Here is a 25,895-nt window from a genome sequence, read left to right on the forward strand (position 1 = left end):
CAGTTGCAGGAAACTGAAGCAAAATGGGGTTGATGGATTAAGCAACATTATACACAAAGTAAAGGTAAACATTTATTGGACTCTTCTCATTAATCATGTTTTTTGGCCTCCCAAGCACTGGTGTTTCTTGAATTATACCAAATATACTTTCAAAGACTAATAATATTTGGGGGTTTAGACTCTTAGTCTAAATTGATCCATTTTTCTCACTGTGAAGTCAGTAAATGGAGGCTTAAAGAGATTGAATAATTTGCCCAAACTCACCCAAATTGTTCATAGTAGAACCAGAATTAAAGAGAGGCTACTCATAGATATTTTGGTATTAAGCATTTATAAATTGTTTGACAAAATTATAATATCTAGTTTAGAAAGAAGTGCAATGGTTGCACCCAAAGGTCCAGTTCTTCTACATTCCTGTATCAGACATATCTGGAGAAATCAGAGAGAAGCTGTGCCGGTAGGTGTGAGGTTGGTGGGGGGAGGGGAAAGGGATTCAGCCTTGCATCACATCGTTGTGATGATATAAAGGCGCCCTGCAAAGGAACCGAGCTGTGTGGATGATCTTGTGAGGACCCAGCACTGGGACAAAGAGGTATACTTCATTGTCGTTATTTTTATTTTTATCACATGGTCTTGCCACAGAGTGGGGTGGAAACGTGAAGGGGGTGCGGAGGCAGACAGGGGGACCCTGATGGGATCGGTGTCATTACCTTGGAGTTCATCTCTGCCACTTACAGGTTGGTATGTTCCAAGACAATTTAAATAACCTCTCAGAATATTTATTGCAGAATCTAGAAAACTAACATTGTGAATCTCACAAATAGGGAAAAGGACTAAATGAGATTATGTGTGAACAAGGATCTTGGAAGCTTTAAGGTGATATGTTTGTGCTAGAAATGAATGAAATGAAACGTTAGGACTATTAAATATATCAATTCCATTAAGCTCCTTTTATGGGTTCTCAGATGAGGTTTCCTTTGCGAAGTCATACTGATAAATATTGCTAGTAATCTAAGGCCTTTTGAATATGGTGAAGAAAAAATTTTAAGTTAAATTAGGCTGTTTGAAGGAAAATGTTCAGAATTATATATAAACAGGCATGACACGAAACAAAGCAGAATGGGGTGTGTGTGTGTGTGTGTGTTGTTCAGTTTTTGGATAAGTATACAGTTTTTGGAATTAGGGACTAATTTTTGTTTATTTATTAGCATTTGATAACTCTCAAAGATCTCCAAAGTAGAGGGTGAGGACTCTGGGAATTTTTTTTCTTTCATCAGAAGTTTACCACAGGCCTCTTTACACAGGCCAGTTGTCAGCTACAGAATGTAAATAAATTATATAATATTCCAAGTGACACCTTTACAATTAATAAATCTATCTACATTTTCAAACGATACAATTCTTGTTCTATTATCAGGCAAGAAAGAACGCTATGAAAATTAAGAACTTTAAGCAAAGAATTATTTTAAAAGTTGGCTTTGATATTTTTCAATTTGCTGTTACGTGGATACCAAACTCTTCGGGGTATAAAACACCGTATAGGTGAAATTAATTTTTTGCCAATTAGAACATTTTGCCTGTAAGGATTAACATTTTATCGGTTTGGTATTATTTTTCTGTTATTCAGCCTAGCCTGGGCCTACCTTACATTCTTTTCCCATCCAGGATAAGCATGCTTTGTAGCAGAAAGAATTATAGTCTCTGGAGACAGAGGTCCTGGGGTCATAGTCTGGTTCTGAAACTCACTGGCTGGGTTTTCTTGGCTAAGTTAATGTCTGCGCTTCATTTCCTTCTTTTCATTTCTTCGTAAAATGGAATCATCATAATATCTACTCATATATATACTATTCATATTAAATTAGGTAATCACACAATAAAAGAAGGCTGTTGTTATTTTGACCTCACTGAACTTTTTTGCAGTTGACCAAAATAATATATGGAAGCACACAGCACAGTGCTTGAGACATAGTAGGTGCTGGACAAACGTTTTCCATTTTTCTTTAACATAAACTCCACATTAAACCTATATCAAACCCTGTATTAAATAGTAATACCACCTTATATTTGTATACTTCTTTATAATTTACAGAATGAGTTTAATACACAGGTAACTGTCTTACAGGGAAGACTGAAATAGAAATGTCCTTTATAAGTAAGGAAACTACACAGAGGTTAAGTAACTTTCCCAAGGACAAACCCCTAGTAAGGAACAGAGCTGACTTGGAAACTTAGGAACCTTCTAACCAATTGGCTACCCAGCCTGCACGACTATTTGCAGTGAGATCCTTGAAGAGGGAAAGTTGGGGGGAACCCAGCCTTCAACTCAAGGGGAGTAGAGATCCCTGGGTCTCACACAGTGTCTGGAACAGAGCAGGTACTGGATAAATATGTCTTAAATAAATGAAAGAAGGGAAAGCAAAATTCAAAAAAAAGATGGGACAATTCAGGGAGGTGTATCTTTAATAGACACACCTCTAAACGATATCTGGTTATAAAAGGAGACTTCAGGCCCTGTGCCAAGTCCTCTGATGGCTCAGCCAACGATTTCTTGAGGAACTTTAGAGTCTCTTTTTGACCCTAGCTAAGTAGGCTGCAAGCTCTGGTAAATAGAGCAGAAACTTTTGCTAATATGGAACCCCAATGAAAACCTGCTCAGAAAACGACAGACAACTATACTTGCCTGATCTCACCTGGAGAGTGAAACAAACAGGTACCGGAGAAAACCTAGTCAGATGACATCATGAAGGCTGATGTCGCTGCAGTGGCAGTAGGCCAGCAGCATTGCTAGAAGAACAGATGGAAGATGGGACACATTTTTAGCCAAAAAGAGACTACTCGTAGGTAACACAGCATGCATTGCCAGGAATAAAGATGGTGAGAGGTAGGAATAACCTCTATACGTCCTATGTGTGTACATTTCTTAAACTCGGTTTTTTAAAAATTGTTGCATGTATTTTGAAAGTCTTCGACTAAAACTTATGGATTCCTGGCATTGTTGGACCTTTGCTTCCAGGAGTATGTTGAGAGGGGTATGTGTGTGTGTGTGTGTGTGTGTGTGCATACCCAAGTGTTCAGGACCAGACTCAGATGAGATCAAAGATTTGATTCAAACATCCAAGGAGTTACTCTATGAATATAGTACTTTTGATGTTTACTTTCTAAGGAAGGGATGTGGGCTTGCATTTCTCTGGTGTGAAAATGTTTTGTTTAGTGCCTAGTGCAGTGCTAACAACAATGTGATAAATGCTTGCCGAGTACAGTATAAATAAGTAAATTGATTGGATGCCCTGAAGTTTGGTATTCTTTATTGTACTGCCATTTGTTCAGACACAAGGTAAAAGAGACTCTAGCAGACAGTGCATTTCTTACTCCCTCATGGTTCCTCGTCCACCCAAGATTGATCTCTTTAGCTTTGTTCCCTTCAAGCACTTAACCCTTTCGAGCCTTCCTATCAGCACCTCGGATAGAAGGAGGGATGCAGCAAATAAATGAACAGAACCACACTCCACGTGGCACCGTATTCAGAGCCATTGCAAGTAAAGGCAGGGCTGGTACCTAATGGTAGTAAATAGAACGGTTAATAGCACAGGTTAAGAGTCCCGTGAGCAGGGATAGAATTGTTTTTGCCACTTAGCTCATACAGAAGTTGCAGGAAGTTATGCAGCCTCAGTTTCGGTAAAATTGGCATATTATGAAGATTATTGTGAGCTTCAGATGAGCTAAATGATGTCAGTTGTTGAGCGTGGTCCTAGCACGTCATAAACCTGTGATACTTGGCAACTTTGATGATGATGACGATGCCGGTACCCACAGTAATGATGATGGTGGTGACAGTGCAGATGATAAGGATGGTTAAAGCTCTTTGTGGCGATCAGCTTCCTAGGCAAACAGTGAAAAGGAATCATGCTAAGATCTGCTTCTAGTTTGTGTTTCTGGGTCTAAGACTTCTTTCAAATATCCTCTTAGTTTTGGGAAAACTTAAACCAGCTCTCCAACTTAAATTACCCTGAAGACCAATAACTTTATATTTTTAATATGAGGGATTTACTGAACTCTATGCCATAGCCAAAAAAATGGTTGTAATACTTCTGAGACATTTATTCCAGGGTTCTTTTCGTGATACCAAGAGTCACTCTGAGGATGGTGTTTTGTTTTATTTCAGCCACCTTGGCACTCTCTCCTAAAACTAATAGCAGATGAATAGATTGTGCCTGTGTTGGAAATTTTGTTCTCTGCCCAACAACTTTTCTCATACTTGGCAAAATTTGCCAATGGGATAAACTTTCATTGTATGCTACTGGTGCAAAGTCATGTCTTGGTGGGGTTTTATTTTTATTTTTATTTATTTATTTAATTTTTGTCTGAGCGCGGGCTTTCTCTAGTTGCGGAGAGCAAGGGCTACTCTTCGTTGTGGTGCGCGGGCTTCTCATTGTGGTGGCTTCTCTTGTTGCGGAGCACAGGCTATAGGCACACAGGCTTCAGTAGTTGTGGCATGCGGGCTCAGTAGTTGTGGCTCGTGGGCTCTAGAGCGCAGGCTCAGTAGTTGTGGCGCACGGGCTTAGTTGCTCTGCGGCATGTGGGATTTTCCCGGACCAGGGCTCGAACCCGTGTCCCCTGCATTGGCAGGCGGATTCTTAACCACTGTGCCACCAGGGAAGGGGTTGGTGGGGTTTTAAAACACACCTTCCTGCAAAGCCCTGTAGTACAACTAGCAGCCTTATTCCATTGGTCTCTAATGACTCTCATGGTAAGCTTGTGACTTTGGCAAAAGGAGGAATTCACTCCATTCAGTAAATATACTGGAGGCTCCATACCTTGCTGGAGTTAAGAATTCATAACCGGAGCAAAGTTGAAAGACACTACCCTTCTCATTCAACGCTACATGCTGCATTTACCACGAAAGGTAGAACCCTTTTTTTTGAGAGAAAAATCTTCCCAAACTATAATTTTGAGGTTTTGTTTTGTTTTGTTTTCTGGGAGAGTCGAACACCAGAGGGCGATGTGAATACAACATTTTAACTAGTTTTTAAATACAGTTTATTTTCGGTGTGTAAACAAAATATGCATATTTTGTGTTCCTAACCATTAACATTTCTTCTTAAGAATTTTTTCTAGCGACTGAAATTTTATTCGCTCTGTCCATTTCCCCACTTTTACATTTTTCAAAGAACTGAAAGATTACAAAGTCATTCATTCATTTAACTGATACTTATTGAGTACCTACTATATGCAAGATATCATATTAAGGTTTGGAGGGAGTTAATGCAGGAATGGATAAAGGCTCATTAAAGAAATATTTGTTGGTCAACTTCTGCATACAAGGCACTCTGATAGGTACTATTGGGGCTATTAAGATGAGCCAGGCATCTCCTGTCCTCAAGGAGCTTCCAGTCTGTTGAAGAACTATGATTCTATCTATGCTTCTCTTCTGTCTTTAAAGAGACACGTACCCTGAATCCTTCCTCCTCCAACTGTCTTTTAAGGCTTAGCTCAGAAAACCTGTTACCTTCTCTTCCCTCTCCCAAGGAGAAATGGCCATGTCCTTTCCTAAGGCTCTAACCTACTTTGGAAAGACGTAGTGCATCTATGAAGAACATTGCAGAGGGGTGGTGGGAAGAGCTGGGGCAAAACTCCTGGAAATAGGACTTCCCTGGTGGCGCAGTGGTTAAGAATCCGCCTGCCAATGCAGGGGACACGGGTTCGTGCCCTGGTCTGGGAAGATCCCACGTGCTGCGGAGCAACTAAGCCCATGTGCTACAACTACTGGGCCCACGTGCCACAACTACTGAGCCCGTGGGCCACAACTACTGAAGCACGTGTGCCTGGAGCCCGTGCTCCACAACAAGAGAAGCCACCGCAATGAGAAGCCCACACACCTCAACGAAGAGTAGCCCCCGCTCGCTGCAACTGGAGAAAGCCCACATGCAGCAATGAAGACCCAATGCAGCCAAAAATAAATAAATAAGTTTTAAAAAAAGAAAAGAAAAACAACTCCTGGAAATAGGAGTGCATTCCGTATGTCCAGGTTAATCCGGTATTATCATCCCTAGGTTTCTAGAAGCAGAATTGTGAGAAATATGCTAGGAAAGAGGATTTAGGTCAAATTGTGAACAGACTTGAATTTCAGGTTACAGAAATCTTGGTTTTGTTCTGTAGCCATGGATAACATGGAGTGCAATGCTTGGGAACAGCATGAGTTGGATTAGACAGATGTAGAAAAATGGAGGGAGGGAGATCAGTTAAACCACTAGTTAGGAGATTCAGGCAGAAAGCTCTGAGAACACAGAGATGATTTAAGGTTAGAACCAATAGGTCTTAACAAACGTACAAATTTATTCCAAGCACTCATATGCAAAATCGTGGTATTTTTTTGATGACTAAAAGGGTTGTATAAATTACTGTCTCTCGTAACAGTAACAATTCAAAGCTCAAAGGGCAGGCGCCCTGTTATGCTTGTGTTTATTCATTTATTCCATAGACAGCTGTTGAACATCTATTCTCTGCCAGGCCCTGAGCTGTGTTCCAAGCATTTTGGAGATGATTAAGACAGGGTTCCTGCCTTCAAGGAGCTCACAGTTTAACGGGAGAGATACAATTATGTACAAACAGATATGAAAACACAGAAGGATGGCACAATAAGAGATGCCTCCAGGGAGAAGGTGATCTTTCTGAGTTTCCAGGTGAAAAAAGATGTGTAGGTGTGTTGGGCCAGGGCTGTGGGCATCCACGTGTGTCGTGACATAGGATGGTGACCAGATATAAAGAAATAATTATATATTACACTGACCCCAAAGAGCATTCAGTTCTCTAGTAACAGCTTGTCTGTGTCGATGATGTTCTGTTTTCATGTTCCATGTGATTCTGTTATGTGGGAAAGCCTTCCCATAGGGGGACAGGATTGTGAGAGAAGGCACAGGCTAGAAACTGTGATAACTCAGTGCCAGTTATATTGGAGAATCCATTTTTTATACGATTCAAATATTTTTCAACTGAAAATTAACACTTTCAATTCGGACCAATGAAATAGTTACATTCAGAAGGTGGAAAAACTAAAGAATGTCAATCTATATTAAATCCCATATTGATAAGTGTGACATGGTAAGTTCAAAACCACTCCAATAAATGTCAAGTTTAATACGGAACACCTCTGCCTGCAAATAAGCTCTAGGAGTGAAGAAAATAGTTACAAATAAAAATTTGAACCCTTTAAGTTCTCAGTCATTTTTTAGTTACTCAGCTGGGTATATAGAAAGGTGTGTAGAAAGCATTATTTTTCTACAAAAATCTAAGGCAGGGTTACTATTTCTTTCTTCTTCTTTTTTTAAAAATGTTAAGCACGTTCCTTTGCAGGGCTTAGAAATCTCTCTAGTCCAAAATTGAACAAAAAAGCCCTCCCCTTCTGCTTTTTTCTGTCAGGCTGATGAAGCTGTATAGAAATGTAAATGTAATATAAGGATGTATGTAGCAAGCTAGCCTTGCTCTCTTTCTTAGCCCAAGCTCCCTTGTTAAGAAAATTCTCTGATTTTGCTGTGTGTGTACATCTCATGTGAGGGCATTTAATTAGCTACAAGTTACAACAAAGACTTTTGAAAGGAAAATATATCTGTGGTGCAGATGCTTTTATTTTCATTTGGCGAACAGCTACGTTTTTAACTCCCTTATCAAGAGCTGCATGAACAGCCCAGACTAAATTGGGAACATTGCCACACTGTTTGACAAATAGATTTTTTGTAAACTGATTTAGTCTTTTCATTGTTTGCATTTCATTATATAGCAGACTTCATGTCACAAAATCAGTATTCATTCAAAATAGAGAATTTAGAGATAGGACTATAGCCAGATAAAAAATATTGCACGGGTCAGGCCTATTAAACATAGAATAATATAGCAAGTCAGTGATCCAAAGGGTGTTCTTCAGCCGGGAAGGGGCTAACATTCCCGAGGTCAGGAGTCAGTGAAGACTTAAGGTGTGGCCACATTTACAAGACAATCTACAGGGAAAAATAGTGAAGGATGAAGGCAGCTGGCTGGATAGAGTGCCGAAAGGAGACAGGTTTGTTATTTGCATTCTCCTAAGGGGCCAGAAGTGGGAACTTTAAGTGTAGCTGTGTCTTCATCTGTTCTGAAACACTTGCTCATCTGAGTTTGGGACTCCATGGCCCAGATAGAAACTGACTTTGAAAAGAGGTTGCTTTTTCATTTTTCTTCTAAATCCTTTCGTTTGAACCAGGGTGTCTCAAACTTGAACATGCATTAAAATCGCCTGGAAGATTTGATAAGACACAGACTGCTGGGTCCTGCCCTCAGGGTTTCTCCAGTTGGGGTCTAAAATTGACATGATCAGTTTCCAAGTAACAGGGATGCTTCACTTTGAGAACCACCTGTATAGATCACATATGCCAGTCCCTGGAGAATCAAGAATTAGCATCTCAAAGCACCTACCATTTAAATCCACTGGGCAAGGGCCCTGGGCAGCTCTGCTGCTCAACCTCAAGTAGAAAGTCCGAAAGATCACGGAAGGAAGTTTATGTCCAGGAAGCTTCTTTGCTAAAAAAAAATTATTAAAAATTTAACTTAGGGACTTCCCTGGCGGTCCAGTGGTTAAGACTTCGCCTTCTAATGCAGGGGGTGCGGGTTCAATCCCTGGTCGGGGAGCTAAGATCCCACATGCCTCATGGCCAAAAAACCAAAAAAACATAAAACAGAAGCAATATTGTAACAAAATTCAATAAAGACTTTAGAAATGGTCCGCGTCAAAAAACATCTTTTAAAAATTTTAATTTAATAATTAAAAATTATTTTAAAAATTAAAGCTATAATTTTATGACATCTTATTCTTGCCTTTTTAGGAATTCCTTCATGTTTCACACAGCCAGGCAGCCTTTTAGTTCAGTTTAATGAGTCTTTGGAGATCACGTTTTGTGCACTTGTCCTAAGAAGCTGGGATTATTTATAATGATGAACGGGACACAAGTTTTATTCTCAAGAAGCTTATAGTCATGGGAAAATCAGGCAAATAGAAGGAAAAAGTCAATAGCATTTGGTTAGTGGAGGTGCTAGAAGGATGGTAGGGTCTCTGTCCCATAAGAAGCCTCCTCTGACCTCCCCAGGGAGAACTAAGTATTAAGGATAAGTAGGATTTTGCTAAACAGAAGGATTGGGGAAAAGCAGAGAGAAGTGAGATATGGGGCTGTATGTTCAGGAATCTGCCAGGAGTTTGAAAGTTCTAGAACTTTTTCCTTATAAGGGAGCTGTTTTTTTTTACCTCTCAGCTCTGTCATCTGGTATCTCTGTTTACCACTCTTCCCCCACTCATTCTACTTTTTTTCTCCCACATTAAATTCCATTTGACCATTATCATCTGTGAGAAAAATCATCCACATTTGCTGTGAAACCATTCAAACGATGCCTAAGAATTTAAGGAAGAAAATGAAGAATAAATTTTATTGTTTATGATCCCACGTTAATATTTTAAGCGTTTCACATCTGTTTTTACTCTAAAGCACCGTGTTAAGGTAGACTTTTAAATTATACTGAGCACCTCAGTGACAGAACTCGTGGTTCACTGTTTTCTCCTAGATGCTTGGCGGTATTGCACTCATTTTAGTTAGATTTCATAAACGGATGGATCTGTGAAAATTTAGCTCCTCAGCATTACGTCACACAAAATTCGAGGCCCGCAAATGCTTTTCAGCGTACCCTAAGCCACTTTCCCATTGCTTAATGTCACCTGTTTTTTTCTCTCTTCCTCAATCTTGCTTGCAGTTTGGAATCACCAGTGGACCTCTTCCCCAAAATAGCACTGTGCGAACCTCAGAGATTCTGACTCAGGGCATTTGGGTGAGACTCAAGCTTCTGTAGTTGTCAACCCCCCAGGTGATTTTAGTGTGGATCCAGATTCTCTCATTCTATGATTACCCTTGGGCTTTGGGATATTAGCGTGGCCTCAACAACAAAAAAGGTGATCCCTCTTCGGCAGGACCAGTTGAAGGTCTAGAAGTCACTTGCATTTAGTGACTTGACATGTAACGTAGGCCACTGAGATGTCTGTAGGTTAGAAATAGTGTTTACGGGGTATATGTCAGAATAATCTTTTCTTACATGTGCGTAGTTTACAATGGCCTTGGATTTACATGATCTCGTCTGTGTTTACAATAACCATGTGAAGTAAGCAGGGCAGGTATTTTTTATCTTCTCTCCCCTCTTGTTAATTGTTCTTGCAAGTGGTAACGCTAAGACGAAATAATTCGGGTGCTTGCCAATAAGCTGAAGAACCAGGACTGCACCTAAGCCATCCAATAGGCAACTGGATGCTTTCACTTACACTTCCTTTATATGGTTCAATAATGGTAAAATAATGATTCCAGGTCCTGTGCTAAGCAATTTACCAGTGGTTCTCAAGTCTCAACTTTGGCAGCATATTGAATTCACCAGGAGATTTAAAAACTCCTGATGCCAAAGGTTATAATTTGGTTGGCTGAAGTGTAGCCTGGGGAATCAAGAGTTTTCAAACCACTGATACATATAGACCCTTCCACTGAATCTTCTGAACACCAATATGAGGTCAGAGTCATCACCATTTTAAAACTGAGGAAACTGAGGCAGAGAAGCATTTAATCCAGCAGCCCACCACTCCTCTAGCTAAAGAATGGCAGAAGCCAGACCCAAAGCAAGGAATGAACCACTGTCTGTAGCTCTCTGAGTCACCATATTGTTCTCTCACAATTTTAAGGTTTTCACTGCAGATCTTGCAGTGTAAACTGCTGAGTAAAAAAAGTTTACCTATACTAACTGAAAAAAGCACCAAGTTTAGAGTATTCTAAAAGCTCAAGAGCCACGGTCATGTCTGGGAATTAGCCTTAGTAGTCAGCAGCAGTGTATTTACTTGCTTATTTTGGCTTTTGTTTTGTGTGACTTTATTCATTAGGCTCAGTGCATCCAATAGTGATCCTCTAGCCCAGTGGTCCTCACGTTTAGGTACCAGAATCACTTTGAGGGTTTGTTGCAACACGGATTTCTCAGGTGCAATCCCCCTCCACCAGATCTCCAATTCAGTAGGTCCAGGGCGGGGCCTGAGAATTTGCATTTCTAGCCAGCTTGCAGTTGATGCAGATTCTGCTGGTCTGGGATCCACACTTTGAGAACCACTGCACTAGTCCAATCCCGTTATTCACGGAAGCCCAATGAGATGAAAGGCCAACCCCAAGGTCACAGATCATGGAGAAGAACGCTTGCTCCTCAAGCGTTCTTTCCACTATATCTCACATCTCTGGGCAAGATGGGGGAACTTCAGAGATTTTCTTCTTACTCCTCCCCTAAAATTCAGCTTGACTTTAACTTGAGGGGATAAATATTGGTGTTAAAATTCTCTTCAGCGCTTTAGAAGCATCAGATTTTGGATGGATTATACAGTCTAGAAAGGTGACTCATTAATACACCAGGAACTGCCCCTTGGGAATTTTTCTTCCTGTTGCCTTTCTCAAGAAGAGATGAGTACAGTGACGCAGAGAATCAAGCTCTTAGGTAAATAATTCATTTAACTGAGATCACTCAGTGTCACCTAAGGTTGTAGATTTATTTATCAATATGATTTTAAGGATTCAAAACTTGTAAACAGTTGTTCTAGAAGCTTTCTCGTGGATGACAAAGGTGAGGAGAAGGCAGGGTTTTGCCATCACTGTGCAATCCTTTCTTAAGTATAAAGTGAATACTAAAAAATACCGTCAACCTTTTCTTTTTATCTACTGGGTGGAGTGAGGGGGATGGAATTCAGCAATAACAATACTCCTTCCCTCATAAGTCAAAATACAGTTTCATTTAATGAGTAGTTCATTGTGGAAGAATACATATATTAGCCCCATTAAAATAGTGGCAGGATTTCTTTAGAGAAACATTGAAACTCATTTACAAAAAAAAAAAAAAATCAATCAGCATGAATGTGACAATTTTTGCCCAAATCAACTATCTCTTGGGAAAATATTTATTGAGACCTTAAATGTCCAGATTATAGTACTAGACAGAGCCCAGGATGATTAAAGGCCATCAAGAAGATTACTAAGTGGAAAGCATAGAGACATAGGACAACCTACCTTGATACAAGCCAGTTAGACCCGTTAGTGCAAAGCACTGTGGGACACAGAGAAGAGAGCCATTGATTCTGCCTGGGGACCCCTGAAGGAGGCTTAGAGAGGAAGAGGCATCTCAGGTAGCCTCAAAGGACTGGAAGGGTGTTCTGTCTACCCTGTGGATTGTTTTGCTAAACACCGTAGCTGACCAAATGAGAACCAGAATTAAAGGAAAGGAATACTTTCTTCGCAATACTAGAGAGTTTATTTATAAATATGTAACTTTCTCCCCCAGTAAGAGTACAGGAATTAAGTCTGGTGAAAAATAAACAGAATGTTTACATTTACATTCTGTACATCTCAAAATATTGATTGGGATTGAATAATTGAATAGGACTAACCGCTCAGTGGATGGAAATGAGGCCAATGGTGGGGCTGAACTGGAAAGCTCTAACCACAGAAAGAGCCCATTAAAGCTAATATTGTCTTATTTAATCATATTTGCTAATAGAGAAAACAAAATGTGGCCATGTTTCCTTCCAAGATCTTCTTAGCAATAATGTACGCAGGCCCAGGAGCACCTGGCAGTATGCAATGCGGTCCCCTTCTACAGCATTCTGGAAAGATTTGAGAGATGAAATAGAATAATTCAGAAAAGAACGCTGATGTTTATAAAGCTATTACGTTATATAGGTTGATCACAGTTCTTTCTTACTAATGAGGAAATCTTGGAAACATTCCAGGCAAATAAGGTGATTTTTAAACTTCATTTAAATCTTTACAAATTGTTGTTGCTTCTTTTTAAATGAAGAAGCGTTTTGCTCCTTCTTAGGTCTCTGTTCCCTGGCTTAGATATTCTAGAATTAGACTGTGAAACTTGGGGTAGAGAAACTAATCAATGAGGAGGTAGACCAAAGCTTTCTGAGTGAAACCAGTTGACAGAGAAGGGAAAATGAGACTTCAGTTTTCCTTTTTGTACTTTAAATTCTCACCAGCATCATATGTGTTTATCCCAGGAAACTTACACAGGGCAGTACAGATCAGGCATCCAAAAGGTGTGTTTCCTCAGTGAGAAAGGAAGAATAAGGTGTATAATTGGTAGAAGCAGGTTTATTCAACTTTCCTAAAACAAAACTATTTGTTGGTGGACAAAAATGCATACTAGTGAATGCTTTTCCATACTTCCTGCGTGTCTTTTTTAAGAGGATGCATCAAGATTTATGGGAAACAGAGATTAGGAGCACAAGAGATGTAGAAGTTAAAAAACAAGAAATTCAGGTCCTGACTTTGCAGCCTAACAACCAAATGTCTTTGGGCAATCAAATAAATTCTTCAGACCTCAGTTTTGTCATCTAGAAAATGGGGATAATAATAATAGAGTTTCTCCCTGCTTCACAGGGTTGCTGTGAGGAACAAAAGATGCTTGTGTGAAACAGCTTTTGTTAATGTTAAGTTATAGCAAAAATATTAGCTATTCTACCTATCATATTAGAAAATTTTCTAAACAGCTAAACTTTTCTACCTGGCTGTATTTTAAAGCTGTGAAGATTGAAAAACCTTCTTCCTTTGTTAAATGTTGCTTCTTTATTTGGTGTTCCAATTTATCGAAGGGTGAATTAATCTGTTTCTTTTCTCACTAATGAAAATCGTCTCTGATTTATTTAGTTTTCTAATTCAAGTGGTAACTGAACTCCAGAAAAAAACGGTGTCTTTAATTATGTTACTTGCTTTTCTGTAACACAAAGTTTGATTGGATAAAGCTTGTGATACAAATAGCTGTGCACTTAGGGACAAACTACAGGCGAGATAAGAGCCCCCGGGGTTTTAATGTGAGTATTGTCCTCATGTCCCCCTCCCTGTCACCATTCCTGTTATTATCATCTACTAGCAGATGAGAAAGGAATTCTTTGTCTCACTCTCTTTTGCATCGAGAGTGTGGTTTTCTAGAAGACTCTTTTTGGCTCTCCCTGATAGGATACAAAGTTGTATGTTCTCATCTATGTCTTCCTCTTGGAATGAAACCACCAAACAGAACACACAGGACTTGTTTAAAGAATTACGGGCAGCAAAGAGAGGTAGAAAGTGGCCTAGAGGCAAGACCTTTGCCTTTTTCTGCTGATGAATTAATTCCCTTCTTCCTCTCCCGTAAGAAGAGAAATCCTTGCTGAAAGTATTCAGTGTTCTGTGCTGCTCCGGCATAAGACCACATAGAAATAGAAGATGTGTGGCCCTTCATGGGATCCTTGTCCACATTTAACCAACCAAGGAAACCCTAGAATCCTTAATATCGAAAATTGTATCTTGCATACAAGGGCCAGTTTTGAATGCTTTTATAAAAGAAGTATTTGTTTTCAGGACCTATCTGGGATATCATGATTTCTAAATGCATTTCTGTCAGGTTAAATAAGAAAATGTTTTCATGTTACCCTGGTAAGGGTCACAGTTTTAGGTACTAATATGGCAGCTTTGTTTGCTTGCTTTTGTTTTGATAATAAATATTGTTTTTCGCTGTCCAGTACTTAGTCGATATGAATATTTGGAAAACAGAAAAATAAAAAGATGAGTAAGAAAGTGATCATTCCAAGTTGCCCCTTCTTAACTCTTCGAAGAATAAGTGGTGAGGAAATGCTAGAATACGTTGGTAGAGCAGGCTGTGACCTCTCATCCTTTCTTCCCTTTTGTCTTTTTCTACCTCCCTCTTCTCCATTTACTGTTTTAAAATCACTTTATCTTTTTAAATTTCCCTACGTTACTCTAATAATCCAACTGAATTAAGACGCACAAGAAGTACAGAAAAGCATTCCTCAGCATGCATTTTTGCCCACTAATCTTTCCATTTGGCAGCCTCTCTTAAACTGAATAATAATAAACTGACTAATAACATTTGTCATCAGTTTATTCATTCATTCGCTCATCCAAAACATATTCATTGTGTTCCTATAACATTGACAGGAATGTTTACCGAGTTCCATTACTGGCCCTGGGGACACCACCAAAGCTGGTACAGTTCCACTAATGAGAGTTAGGTAGGGATTAGAGTGGGAAAAGGAGTGGCCATTTAATAAAAACTGAATCCCTAAAAGAAATGATAGTCAAATTTTCTCTAAAAGGACACCTAATTACCTGGGGAGAAGACAGAGAATTTCTCTCTACTAATTCATCCCCACTTCTTTTTTTAATATGTGACTCTTTTTTATCTTTCTAAGCTTTTGGAGAAAGTAGAGGACAATTTGGACATACACTTGGGTATTTGTCTCTTGGGATCAGATGTCCCTTGGCTCTTACTTGGGACCTTTGTCCTTAGAGGGCTCTGCTCTCAGCCAGAGTTCTATGCACTGGTATATAGTCAACAACTGTGAGAGTTACATTAGTAGCTTGTTACTATGTTAGCACTGGAAAGGGGAGAAAATGTAATCTTTTCTAATAGGAGCTTTTCTACTACCTGGGTATGTAACCTGGGTTAAGGCTCTTAACCACTCTGAGCCTTATTTTCCTCACCTGTAAGGTAACCAGGTTAAACTTGAAATCCCTATGGTCTCCCCACCCCCCTGCCTATAATTCCCTGTGTCCCAGACCTTCTGTTCCGCTGTAGATTAGTGGCCATTCAATGTAACAAGAGCAAAGCCTTGTGAAGAAATTGAGTCCTTGGGGTATCTGATCAAAGGAACTCCTGGGTGAATGAGCTTGTACCAGGGATAGTAATAAAATCAACAGCTGTTATTGATGGACCCGCTAGGGTGAAGGGTTGTGGAAGAAGGGTCTTAAAGGAAGAGAAAAGGAGTAGGAGCAATTTCTCTCTCCCCTTCTTGCTGGTAAACAATGTACAACTGAATGCTTTGGCGAGTCGGCAGAATGACTTAACTTTTCAAGTCTGTCTTCCTCATATTCAGGCCCAAAACGTGATGGTAGCTTTAAGGGGGCAACCTTAATTTTTCCCACTCATTACATTGAAATAATATATATGTGGCAGTATTATAGCAAGCAGTTCATATCATTTTATGGCAAAAGTTATTGATAGTGTCACTGGAGGAATATTTGCACTTCATTTTCTTTTCTCTGTTAAGTACCTTGAACTAGTCAAAGATGAAGGCCAAATGAATTGTCAATGTCAGTCTCTTCTATCTCTTTTTTCATTTAGTGAGATTTAAAAATAATATGGTTAACATTTACAGAGGGCTTACTGTGTGTAGGATGACAGTAAAATGTATGCTCTAAACTGAGCCACTTCTTTTTTGATAGAAATTTATTTATTGATTTATTTATTGGCTGGGTGCTGGGTATTTCTTTATAATTTTTATTTTTGATTGGAGTATAGTTGAATAACAATGTTGTGTTAGTTTCAGGTATACAGCAAAGTGATTCAGTTATACATATACATGTATCTATTATTTTTCAAATTCTTTTCCCATTTAGGTTGTTACAGAATATTGAGCAGAGTTCCCTGCACTTTTGAAAGTGTAGGGAGTGAGTACTGTAAATTTTTAAGCTAGGAAAACTGGCCCAAGCCAGAATGACCTTGGCCCACTGAGTCATTTGGTCCCCCCAACTAGGACTGGGTACTGTGCTAAATTGGTTTAACTCATTTAATCCCCATAATGATTTTACAAGGTGCTGTTATTGTTCCTCCCATTCAATAGCTGAAGAAACTGAGACTTAGGTGGGTGATGTGACTCTTAAGTCCAAAGCCTTATCCCTCATAGTTGGAATCTGAAGCCAAGGCATGACTCCAGAGTAGGTCATTACCACCTGGCCAGAGGCTTTCCACAGTCACCTGACTTCTGCCAGGCATGGCAAACACACACACCCCTAATTCATTCTCATTTGCTGGGGGAAGCAGATTTTTATCAAACGTATTCATTTATGAAAAGGAACCTCAGAAGTGTGTCAGAGAGTTCTAAGATCCAAAAAAAGCATAATCACCTCTTTAAGCCTCTTTATATGGACACCAGATGCTGAATATCTCACTTTTTAAAAAAAAAATTGCTGGTCCTTGGAAAATATGGACAAAAAGGTTCATGGAAGCAAATAAGAAAAGAGAAGTTTCAAACAGTGTTGTTGTTCAAATACGTCAGGAAAAAAATACTTTTGTGCTTTTTTGATGTGTCATGGATAGATCCATTTTTTAGCTTCAAATATACATTGAATGGAGTGATTAAGATGGGTAATTTGATCATTTTACTATTATCAAAGCAAGTATTGCTTACTCTGAAATCTGTCATATTTGTTCCACTTCTGCTCCTGTTCTCTCTCCATCCCTCCCCCTGCCTTCCTCTCAGAGTTAAGCTACCCTTTATTTTGGACAACACGATCACACACATGATTGAGTCAACAATTTATGGCTTTTAAAAATAGGGATTTCGTCCTCTCTTAGGTTTATTGTTTATCATAATCATCTTTCAAGTGAAAAGGCTAATTTACTCTTTCTATAGGAATATTTTAAGCTTGATTATCATAATATTACAGCTGCCTGAAAAGGTCTAAAACGGGACATTGACCTTGAATGTTTTCTGCATTTAGCTCATGGTGCTTAACATTCAGGAAAGAATATAACTGCAACTCATTTATTAACGTGTAATCTCAAAATGTTAACTATTGCTCTGGATATACATGCCATGCAGATTATAGAAAGCTTGTAGGATACGAAAAAATGCAGTTGGTATTTTATCAGGGTAAATATGTTGGAAATACAACATAACTAGAGTCAGTTTTCCCATTGGAGCTACTGTAGTTTATACTTTAATTTTTACTGACATTTTACCATGTATATGATTAGCTTGACAAAATGAAAATGAAGTAATCCTGAATTAATTAAACAGAAACCGAATTGCCTCTATTAGCTTCTCTGTCTTCCTTTGATTCTTCCCCCCCGCCCCACCTCACTTTCACAGACACACTGGGAAAAGAGTTTGGTGTATTATGGAGGTGAGGTAATCGCTCCCCAGAGAATGGGCTTTTTTTTACATAGACTCAGTAATTTGGGAATGGGATGGATTTATAGGACAAGAGGTTTGTCAAAAGGAAAGGTTTTTATTAGTGTTTCTGTGGAAGCGATCACTTTCAGTAGAAATGATTGCTTCTTGCCAATCGAGACAATAATTTAAATATCAAAGCCTGTGCCCTAGAAATGAAAGGCAACAGAAAATGAGGTTTGATGAATTGATAGAGGTTTGGTGGTGATATAAAGTAGTCATACTGACTTCGAAAGATGTCTTTATGTTCCCAGTGGGAAGGTGTCTTCTTAAGCAGGTTTATAGCATAAAAAGAAAAATCCCAAAGCACAGATGAGGAAACTAGTGACACAGAGGCACACAGCTCATGAGGGGGCAGAGGGGAACCTGGGGTCCAGGCCTCTGCTTGTCCTTCAGTGTTCTTTTTCCAGGGATGTTCCTTGTGGGTTTTCTTTTGGAGTTAAAGATAGTAGTTTGTAAAAGTCTTGGTTTGCTTTTTGTAGTATAGTCTATTATACTATACACGATATATCACAGGCAGCAGGGAAGATGGTTCCAAAAGTTAAATAGCTTTTCAAAGGTTTTATGGTCTTGAAAAGATACGCAAAAGTAGATTACAAGGCAATTTGAAAATCTAGATTTGTGATGCCTTGTTTAGTTTGCAATATTTAACAAATGGCAAATGTGCAATATAAAATCAAGATTTGCTGCAGAAATAGTGTGGCAGCTATAAACATTTTCATACAGATGAGTCTTGTTAATTTTCAGAAAAGGAAGATGGGGACTAAAAATGGCTATTAGCATGCAGTGATAGCAGGACTAAGCATTCTCATTCCCTTCTAGCAGCATAAGAATTCACTGTTAGAATGTTTTAGGAAATGGTTCCAGACTCAAATACAGTAAAATGTCTGGTATAGACAACAGGAATTTACCTTTTGTTTCCACTTGAGTTTTGTTTGTTGCCATTTCATTCTTTCAAATGGAAATGAAGGATATTTTCTGCTTGGTGTCTGTGCTTTCACTGGGGCCTGAGAATGAAGTTGTTTGGGTATTAAGCTGCATTGTTTAAAGGAGAAGAGATTGAAACTATGTGTGTGGACCCTGGGCCTGATGCCTAATAGGCTGATATTAACTAATTTGTTAATATTCTTTGTGAAACACTCATAGGGATCCTTTTGTTTGGTTCCATTTGTCCTGCTTTGGGTAGACTCCTTGTGGTAAGATTGTGAAGTGTATAGACTGGTGGGCAAAAGTGTTTATTCTAGGCTGTTTATCTGTTCACTTGTTTCGCTTTTTTTTTTTCCCCCCAAATCCTTTGTAGTTGAGATTCTTAAAGGCTTATGCTCAATATTGCACATGGTGTGTTTATTTCCTGTGATTATCCACTCTTTCCTCCTTCAAGGTGAAAAAAGCTCTGTGACTAGGGAAGATTCTTGAGATGACTATGCTGTGTGTTTATAAACTAATCTGGAAGCTGTCTCACAAGTTTAGTGCAGTAGATATTAGTTTAAATTGGTTAAACTGGATTCAAGACAGTAGGTGTAATCTTAGGTCCTTGACTTGTAGAGGTGACACATTGATCCCGAGGGAAAATAGACCAGCTCTACAAACCTAGTGCATTTTTGGTCATTCAGAAAGCAGCTAGTTCAATGGACATTGCACCTTGCATAGATGAAATACGGTTAGCGAAAGATCTGTGGGGATCACACCGTGTATGTTTGTACATGGATCTCTGAGCACAGAAAAAAGACTTACACATGAATATGAGTCTAAATATGTTTAAAAATAGATACCAACACAGTCAAATGGTTCATAATGGGTCAAATAAGTACCCTACGAAAAATACGAAAATTCTGGGAAATAAAAGATAACTCTCATGAAACGTGGTGACTTAACGTCCATCGGTAAATAACTGACTACAAATCTTGTCTTTAAAAGGCCATTTCAAAGGAGTAATAAGCAGGTTCTGTCACAGGATGATAATGGAAAGAAACTGAATAGAGTACAGTATTCTGCACAGGTACAAGATCTGAATGTGCTGAGTACATTAAGATCCATTGAGTACATTCAATAATTTTTATTTTTTTTTAATGTCCCTGGACAAAATAAGAATGAAACTTTTATTTGCTGTATATGGATTTATTAATTGCCCTGAGAATTTTAGTTTATTCACAAATCAAGGTAGGAATCTTTGAACCAAAGATGTTTTTCTGTCTTTGTGAAGCAATATTTCCCTACTTCTTTTATTGTATTTTAGAAAAATCATGCTTCTTTTTCAAATGCCTTTTTATTTATTTTTTTTAAATTATAGAATGATTACATGTCTCATTTTCAATTGAATAGACAAATCTCTTTTTTCCTTCCGAGGTGTCTGCAGAATGCTTGGATTTTCTACATCTCAAAGCTCTTTTAATTCACTGCTCACAACCAAATTTACATCTTAATTGCTGAGTTCACATTTAACAATATAGACAGCATAATGCTACTGGTAATTAAGCTTTTACTACCTGCTTTTGTACAGTGTTCTTAGGCACAGTTTTTGCTATGTGAGTTCTCCACTAGAAACTTGTATGCATTTAGACCACAAATAAAAGGCATCAGGCCCATATCTTAGATATGGCTAAATACATGGCAGGGAAATTGCTTTCTTCTGTTGGGGGGACCAAATCATATCTGTCATTTTTATATTCTGAATGTTAATGTGGCTGTTCTAGTTTAGTGTTTTGTTTTTTAAAGGCCTAGAACATTTGAAAGGCTGAAAGACTGAGTTGAGTTCTGATCTAGTAAATTTAACACAGATTGGATATCTCAACTAATTTATTTTGATCTCAAAGATTATACTATTTATATCATGTAGGACTAATATGCAGTAGAGCTGAATTATATCAAAATTTCGGGTCATAAGGTAGCAGTTATCTCTTTGCTATAAATAGCTGGTAGCTATTCCATTGTACATTTGCTAGTATAAAAAATCCTGTATTTAAAAATAGGACTTAAGAAAATTCTTTGTTATATGGAAACTAAAAACAGGCTTATACACTGTTGGAGAAAAAAGACCCTTCTCTTATATTCTTTTTTCTTTAAAAAGCACTTCTGTTTGAAACTAGTCCTTATAATGACCAGACTGTGTGATGATTTACAAAATGTTTCTGGGTTGATTTTTTAAAGCATTCAGCGTGTGTTATATGTAACAGCGTGTGTTATATGTTATAATTATATAAACTGCATTTTATTTGAAAGCTGACGTTTTTGGGTAAAAATCATATATACCTGTATATGTCTCCCAGTTTGGAAGCTTACCTTGAAATAAGTATATGATTAAGAACACTTTTAGTGCACCACTTAGTAATGTTCTCCCCACAAAAAAAAAAAAAAAAAGCAGTCTTTATTTTGTCAAAATGCATTGAGATGGTTTCAATGTACTACTTACCCTACGGCCCTCAGTGTCCCACCCCTGAAACTGGAGCAGCCAATTTGTTCTGCAGTTGTTTACCTTTGTTTTGAAAAGCTATGCATTGTATATCTATAGGTAGAGAGATAGAAGCAGGTAAAGAAATGTTTACACATAGAATTTACGTAGCCATTCTCGCAAATTGCATTGAGGCACGCTTTCCTCTTCTGTAGTTGTGTAAAACTGCATTCCACCTCAAAGATGACGATCCCACTTCACATGCCCGAACAATTTAGAAAGCATGTCTTGGATTTTTTTTTTTTTTTTTTTTAATGCCCAGTAGAGATCAGGGAAACAGGCAACGACATGGTGACGGATCCATGAGAAAGTACAGCACTAAATAAGAAGGAGCCCCCTCCCGTGGAATAAAACACAGACTACGGCAGGACAAACTTCATTCTCTACCTTCCGCAGAATCCTTTCCCAAATTAACTGAGAGTCTGCGTGAGTTCTTCTGTGCGAGGCAAAAGAGATCTTAGGTGAGAAACCCAACACACATCCCTCTAGTGCCTAGAGGGTTAAATTAGTTAGGTTTCTTTTCTCGCTTCCCAGGCGGGGGGGGGGGGGGGGGGGAGGGAGGGAGAAAAAAATATAAGAAAAAAAAAAGAAAGAAAGAAAAGGCAGAGCCCAGTATCTACGGGCAGCGTTTCGGTCTCTGGTCCTCGCTCTCTTTTTCTCTCCCGCTCCGTTCCCAGCCCCTTCGCGTCTCTGCACCCTCAGTACCTGCCCGGTTCCGCGGCTCCTCGCAGCCTCCAGTCGCCTCCGTCCTGATTGGGCGGAGACCCCCCAATCGGCTGCGCGCCTGGGCCGGTGGGACTGCATATGTTAAGCTCTACTTCATATTAATAAGCTCCAATCGGGGCTTTAAGTCCTTGATTAGGAGAGTGTGAGAGCTCTGGTCCCAACTGGCTGTGCCTATAGGCTTGTCACCAGGAGAACATTTGTGTTAATTGCGCTCTGCTCTGTCAAGGAAACTTTGATTTATAGCGGGGGTGCGCAAATAATGGTTGCCGGTCGCACATGGATTCGGTAGAACTTTGCCTTCCTGAATCTTTTTCCCTGCACTACGAGGAAGAGTAGGTACCTTTTTCTTTCCTTTTTAAAACTCGTCCTGGGGGTGAGAGTGTGGGGTGAACGGAATGGATCTTGGCGCACGGATTCAGGTAATGCCCTGGGTATGTGTCGTGCGCTCGAGCGCTTGTTTGTGTCTGTCTTGTGCCTTTTGTGTTGAGGGTGATCTCCTAATTCAGTAAGTCGAGAATTGTTCTCTGACTACAATGTTACCTTTGAGGCAAAGCTCAGTGACTGTCAGTAAAACAGCTGGGTGACAGTCACTTCTTATTCAGGTGCTAAGAATAGGCACTTGGCACAAATGCTTAGTGAACTGTTAAAATGCATCTTTTACTAGGACCCATTTTCCCAAGGAAAAATGTTTTAAAATACAGGATTGAAACTGATTTATACTATTGAGTGCCTCTTATGTATTTGCAGTTTGACAGATATTTTCAGCTCCCTGTCATTTCTTACCGCGCAGAGTTAGAGGCAGAATTGCACATTTACTAATTCTCCTTCAGAGAACAATTTAAAAACTAGCCCTGTGCAATCTGGGGGCTAGAATAATGTTATTTGCATGGTTAGCATTAAGTCAGCACTTAACTGACAAATCAGTCCATTAAGTAACATGAGATTTTCACACATTATAAATATTTAAGGGGAGGAAAAAAAAACTAAAGAAGAAGCAGTAGTGACTTTCTAAATTTCCCCTTGAATAGACAATGCTGAGACTGTGGATTTGTTTCATGTATCGTGTCCAGAAAATGCAGAAAAGTACTTTTGTCCTTAGATGCAGTTTAATTGGTACTTATTAATATCTTTATGCACATGGAAATATACATATTTGGATCGCTCAAGGTGGGGGACATGTGAGTAGGGGGTAAAAGGAGTAAATTAGGCATTCTTGTGTAAATGATTGGGTCATAAACTTAATTTCAACCCACCGTTGAAATATTAGTTTATCACGGGAGCTGTCACTGGTTCCTCTTTCTGTTGAGTCAGTTGTATGGCTTTGCTTTCCCATTACAGTAATACCAACCGTTATAATTCTGAAAAGAGTGCTCTTGGCAAACGTTTCTCTCTATAGACAGTGAAGAAAATATAAAACTCTCCAGAGGAGAAGGTCGTGCATTATAGGTAGATGTCCACTAGCGGTCCTTAGTGACTGCATATTGCCTTGGTTTGTAATTAAGCAAGAGATGAAAAGTGACTTGCAGTCTCAGTGGCTCCTCATGCGTGTGAGTGTGAGTGTGTGTGCGTGTGTATGTATGCATGCTTGCACACATACACACTCACGCAAGGGATATTAGTCGAGGGATGGATTTAGGAAGAACTGAAAGGTTGGAAGGCAGTGCTTGCGTCAGTAGAAAACACTCCAAGGAAGAAACAACCTTAAGTTGTGTGAAAATAAAAATGAAAATTAAACAAAGGTAGGACTGCCCACTCAAGTGAAGTTTGAAGGTGAGCGCGCCGGAGGCTGTCCCGCTGGAGAATTTCATATGTCTTCATGTCAGGAAGAATGCATTATCCAAGCTCACCCAATTTGGAACTTTCTCTCATAAATAAATAAACAAAACAAACTTTAACCCCCCCACCCCCACCCCCAGGCTTCTTTGTAGTTTCCTTGAATTTAACTTCTTATAGCTAATTTGAATAATTAGTTTAGATAAGCCTCTTAAAGCAGACGCATTTAAATGAAATCAGGACACATGTCTTTTTGGCTTTGGCGCAAGATTCAAACTAGCTTTCTTTTTGGCTCAATTAAAAGTCATCTTTAAAAAATACAGATTTATTGTTTGGATGCAGTTCTGATGGTTACGTGGTTCACCGGACAGACAGAAAGATCTCATGCTTAGTAACGCATCTGCCTCTCTGTCTCAATTAATAAACCACAGAATTTATACATGCTATTAATATTCATAGTAAATGTGCTGGGTTAAACCCCATCACGTGTGAGTATACATTGAAATGAAACCAGAGTTATGCAGTGTCAGAGGAGAATATTGGACAATTTCTGCTTTGGAAGCTGTTAAAAAGATTCGTGCAATTTATTGACCACCATTAGGAGAGCCTAAAATGTTAACCTATAACTATGTATTTTTTATTTTAGGAAATGTGCTAACACATTAAAGAGAATAATACTTGAAAGCTTGTTTCACATTTAATAGCAGTAATAACTGATAGCATAAATAGATGAAAATAATATATCTGCTCATTTTGACATATGTGTCAGTCTAATCATTCTAAATGAGTGTGCTCGTCACATGCTTCCCTTTCAACCTCTGATTAAAATGTAACATTGACTACAGGATTATAGAGCGGACTTAATTTTACTGACTGTTTTAACAGTTGTCACAGCTGCTGGAAGAAGGAAAGGCAATTGAAACACTCCAAAACAGGCAAGGCGAGGAGGGAACAGTTCAGTAAATTTCAGCCTGATCATGGAAAGCCAGACATCCAAAATTAAACAGATTTGTGTTTTAAGATTCCTGTTTGGAGCTATGCAAGTTTTATTTTGTAAGGTTTGCTCTTTCTTTTTCAGGGTTTTGCTTCTTTTCTCTGCCTCATCTCTCCCTGCTAAAAGCTAAAAGTAAATTGAAATACAACTATCCAAAAGTAATACTATCATGTCAAAATACATGGGATAAAAATAGGCAGGAAGGAAAAATGTATGCAATGACAACAACGACAAAAAGCCTAAACCAGAGTGGATGCAATTTTTTTAAAAAGATGGGAGCTTGCCTACGTCACTTTAGATGTGATTTTATTTGAGAACTATGAACAGAGTCTTTTAAGTTTATTTTTCTAAGAAGGAATCCTTAAACTCCAGACTTGGAGCTCATATTACTTTTCCTTCCTGTTTCTTCTCCGTAAATCTGTTGAAAACACCTGCAGCCTTAAAGGTAGGGGTTTTCAGATGATTTCTTTGTGAATTGCTGGAAGTGACAACCAGCTGCACTTAGGGGTGAATGTTCCTAAGCTGTAGAGTCTCGTAACCTTGCCCATCACATCACTAAAGTGAACAGATTAATTCTATTTCTCTAAAAATTAAATAACTACTGTACATATCCCAAACTATATATAGTCAAAATAGCCAGACAGTGTGGATTATGTAACGTATGATTTTTCTCCTTGGAGTAAGCAAAAAAAGTGTTCTGAGTTAATGGAATCAATGTTGGATGGGAGTGGTGAGTAAGTGCTGGGCACCCCCATGCTTCACTAGCCCTTTGTGTCAGTGTATTTATGTATTACCCTGTACAGATTGGGTGGTAAGTTTAGAAATCCTCCTTTTACAGAAAGGGCTGGAAAACAGCTTCCCATTTCCTGGTCAGAGGCAAGGGTGATGATGTTGGCTGGTTCTTATAGTGATGGGTTTCT

The 25,895-nt window shown here is 38.9% G+C and overlaps 1 protein-coding gene across 3 annotated transcripts in view; it reads left to right on the plus strand.

Annotated features, from left to right (window-relative positions):
• Window positions 1-25,895, plus strand: part of ESRRG (estrogen related receptor gamma) — a 478,332-nt gene that overhangs the window by 244,099 nt on the left and 208,338 nt on the right. For 2 of the 3 annotated variants that reach the window (XM_068538545.1, XM_068538546.1), the window contains exon 1: window positions 22,469-22,540. The exons of the other annotated variant lie outside the window; for it this stretch is intronic. In XM_068538545.1, coding sequence (XP_068394646.1) covers window positions 22,485-22,540 — 56 coding nt within the window. In that variant the 5' untranslated portion in view covers window positions 22,469-22,484. Of the gene's footprint in view, window positions 1-22,468; window positions 22,541-25,895 lie in introns of those variants that run through there. 3 annotated transcript variants of the gene reach the window in all.

This window comes from Eschrichtius robustus, chromosome 3 (genome assembly GCF_028021215.1).
Source record: "Eschrichtius robustus isolate mEscRob2 chromosome 3, mEscRob2.pri, whole genome shotgun sequence".
Classification (NCBI taxonomy): domain Eukaryota; kingdom Metazoa; phylum Chordata; class Mammalia; order Artiodactyla; family Eschrichtiidae; genus Eschrichtius; species Eschrichtius robustus.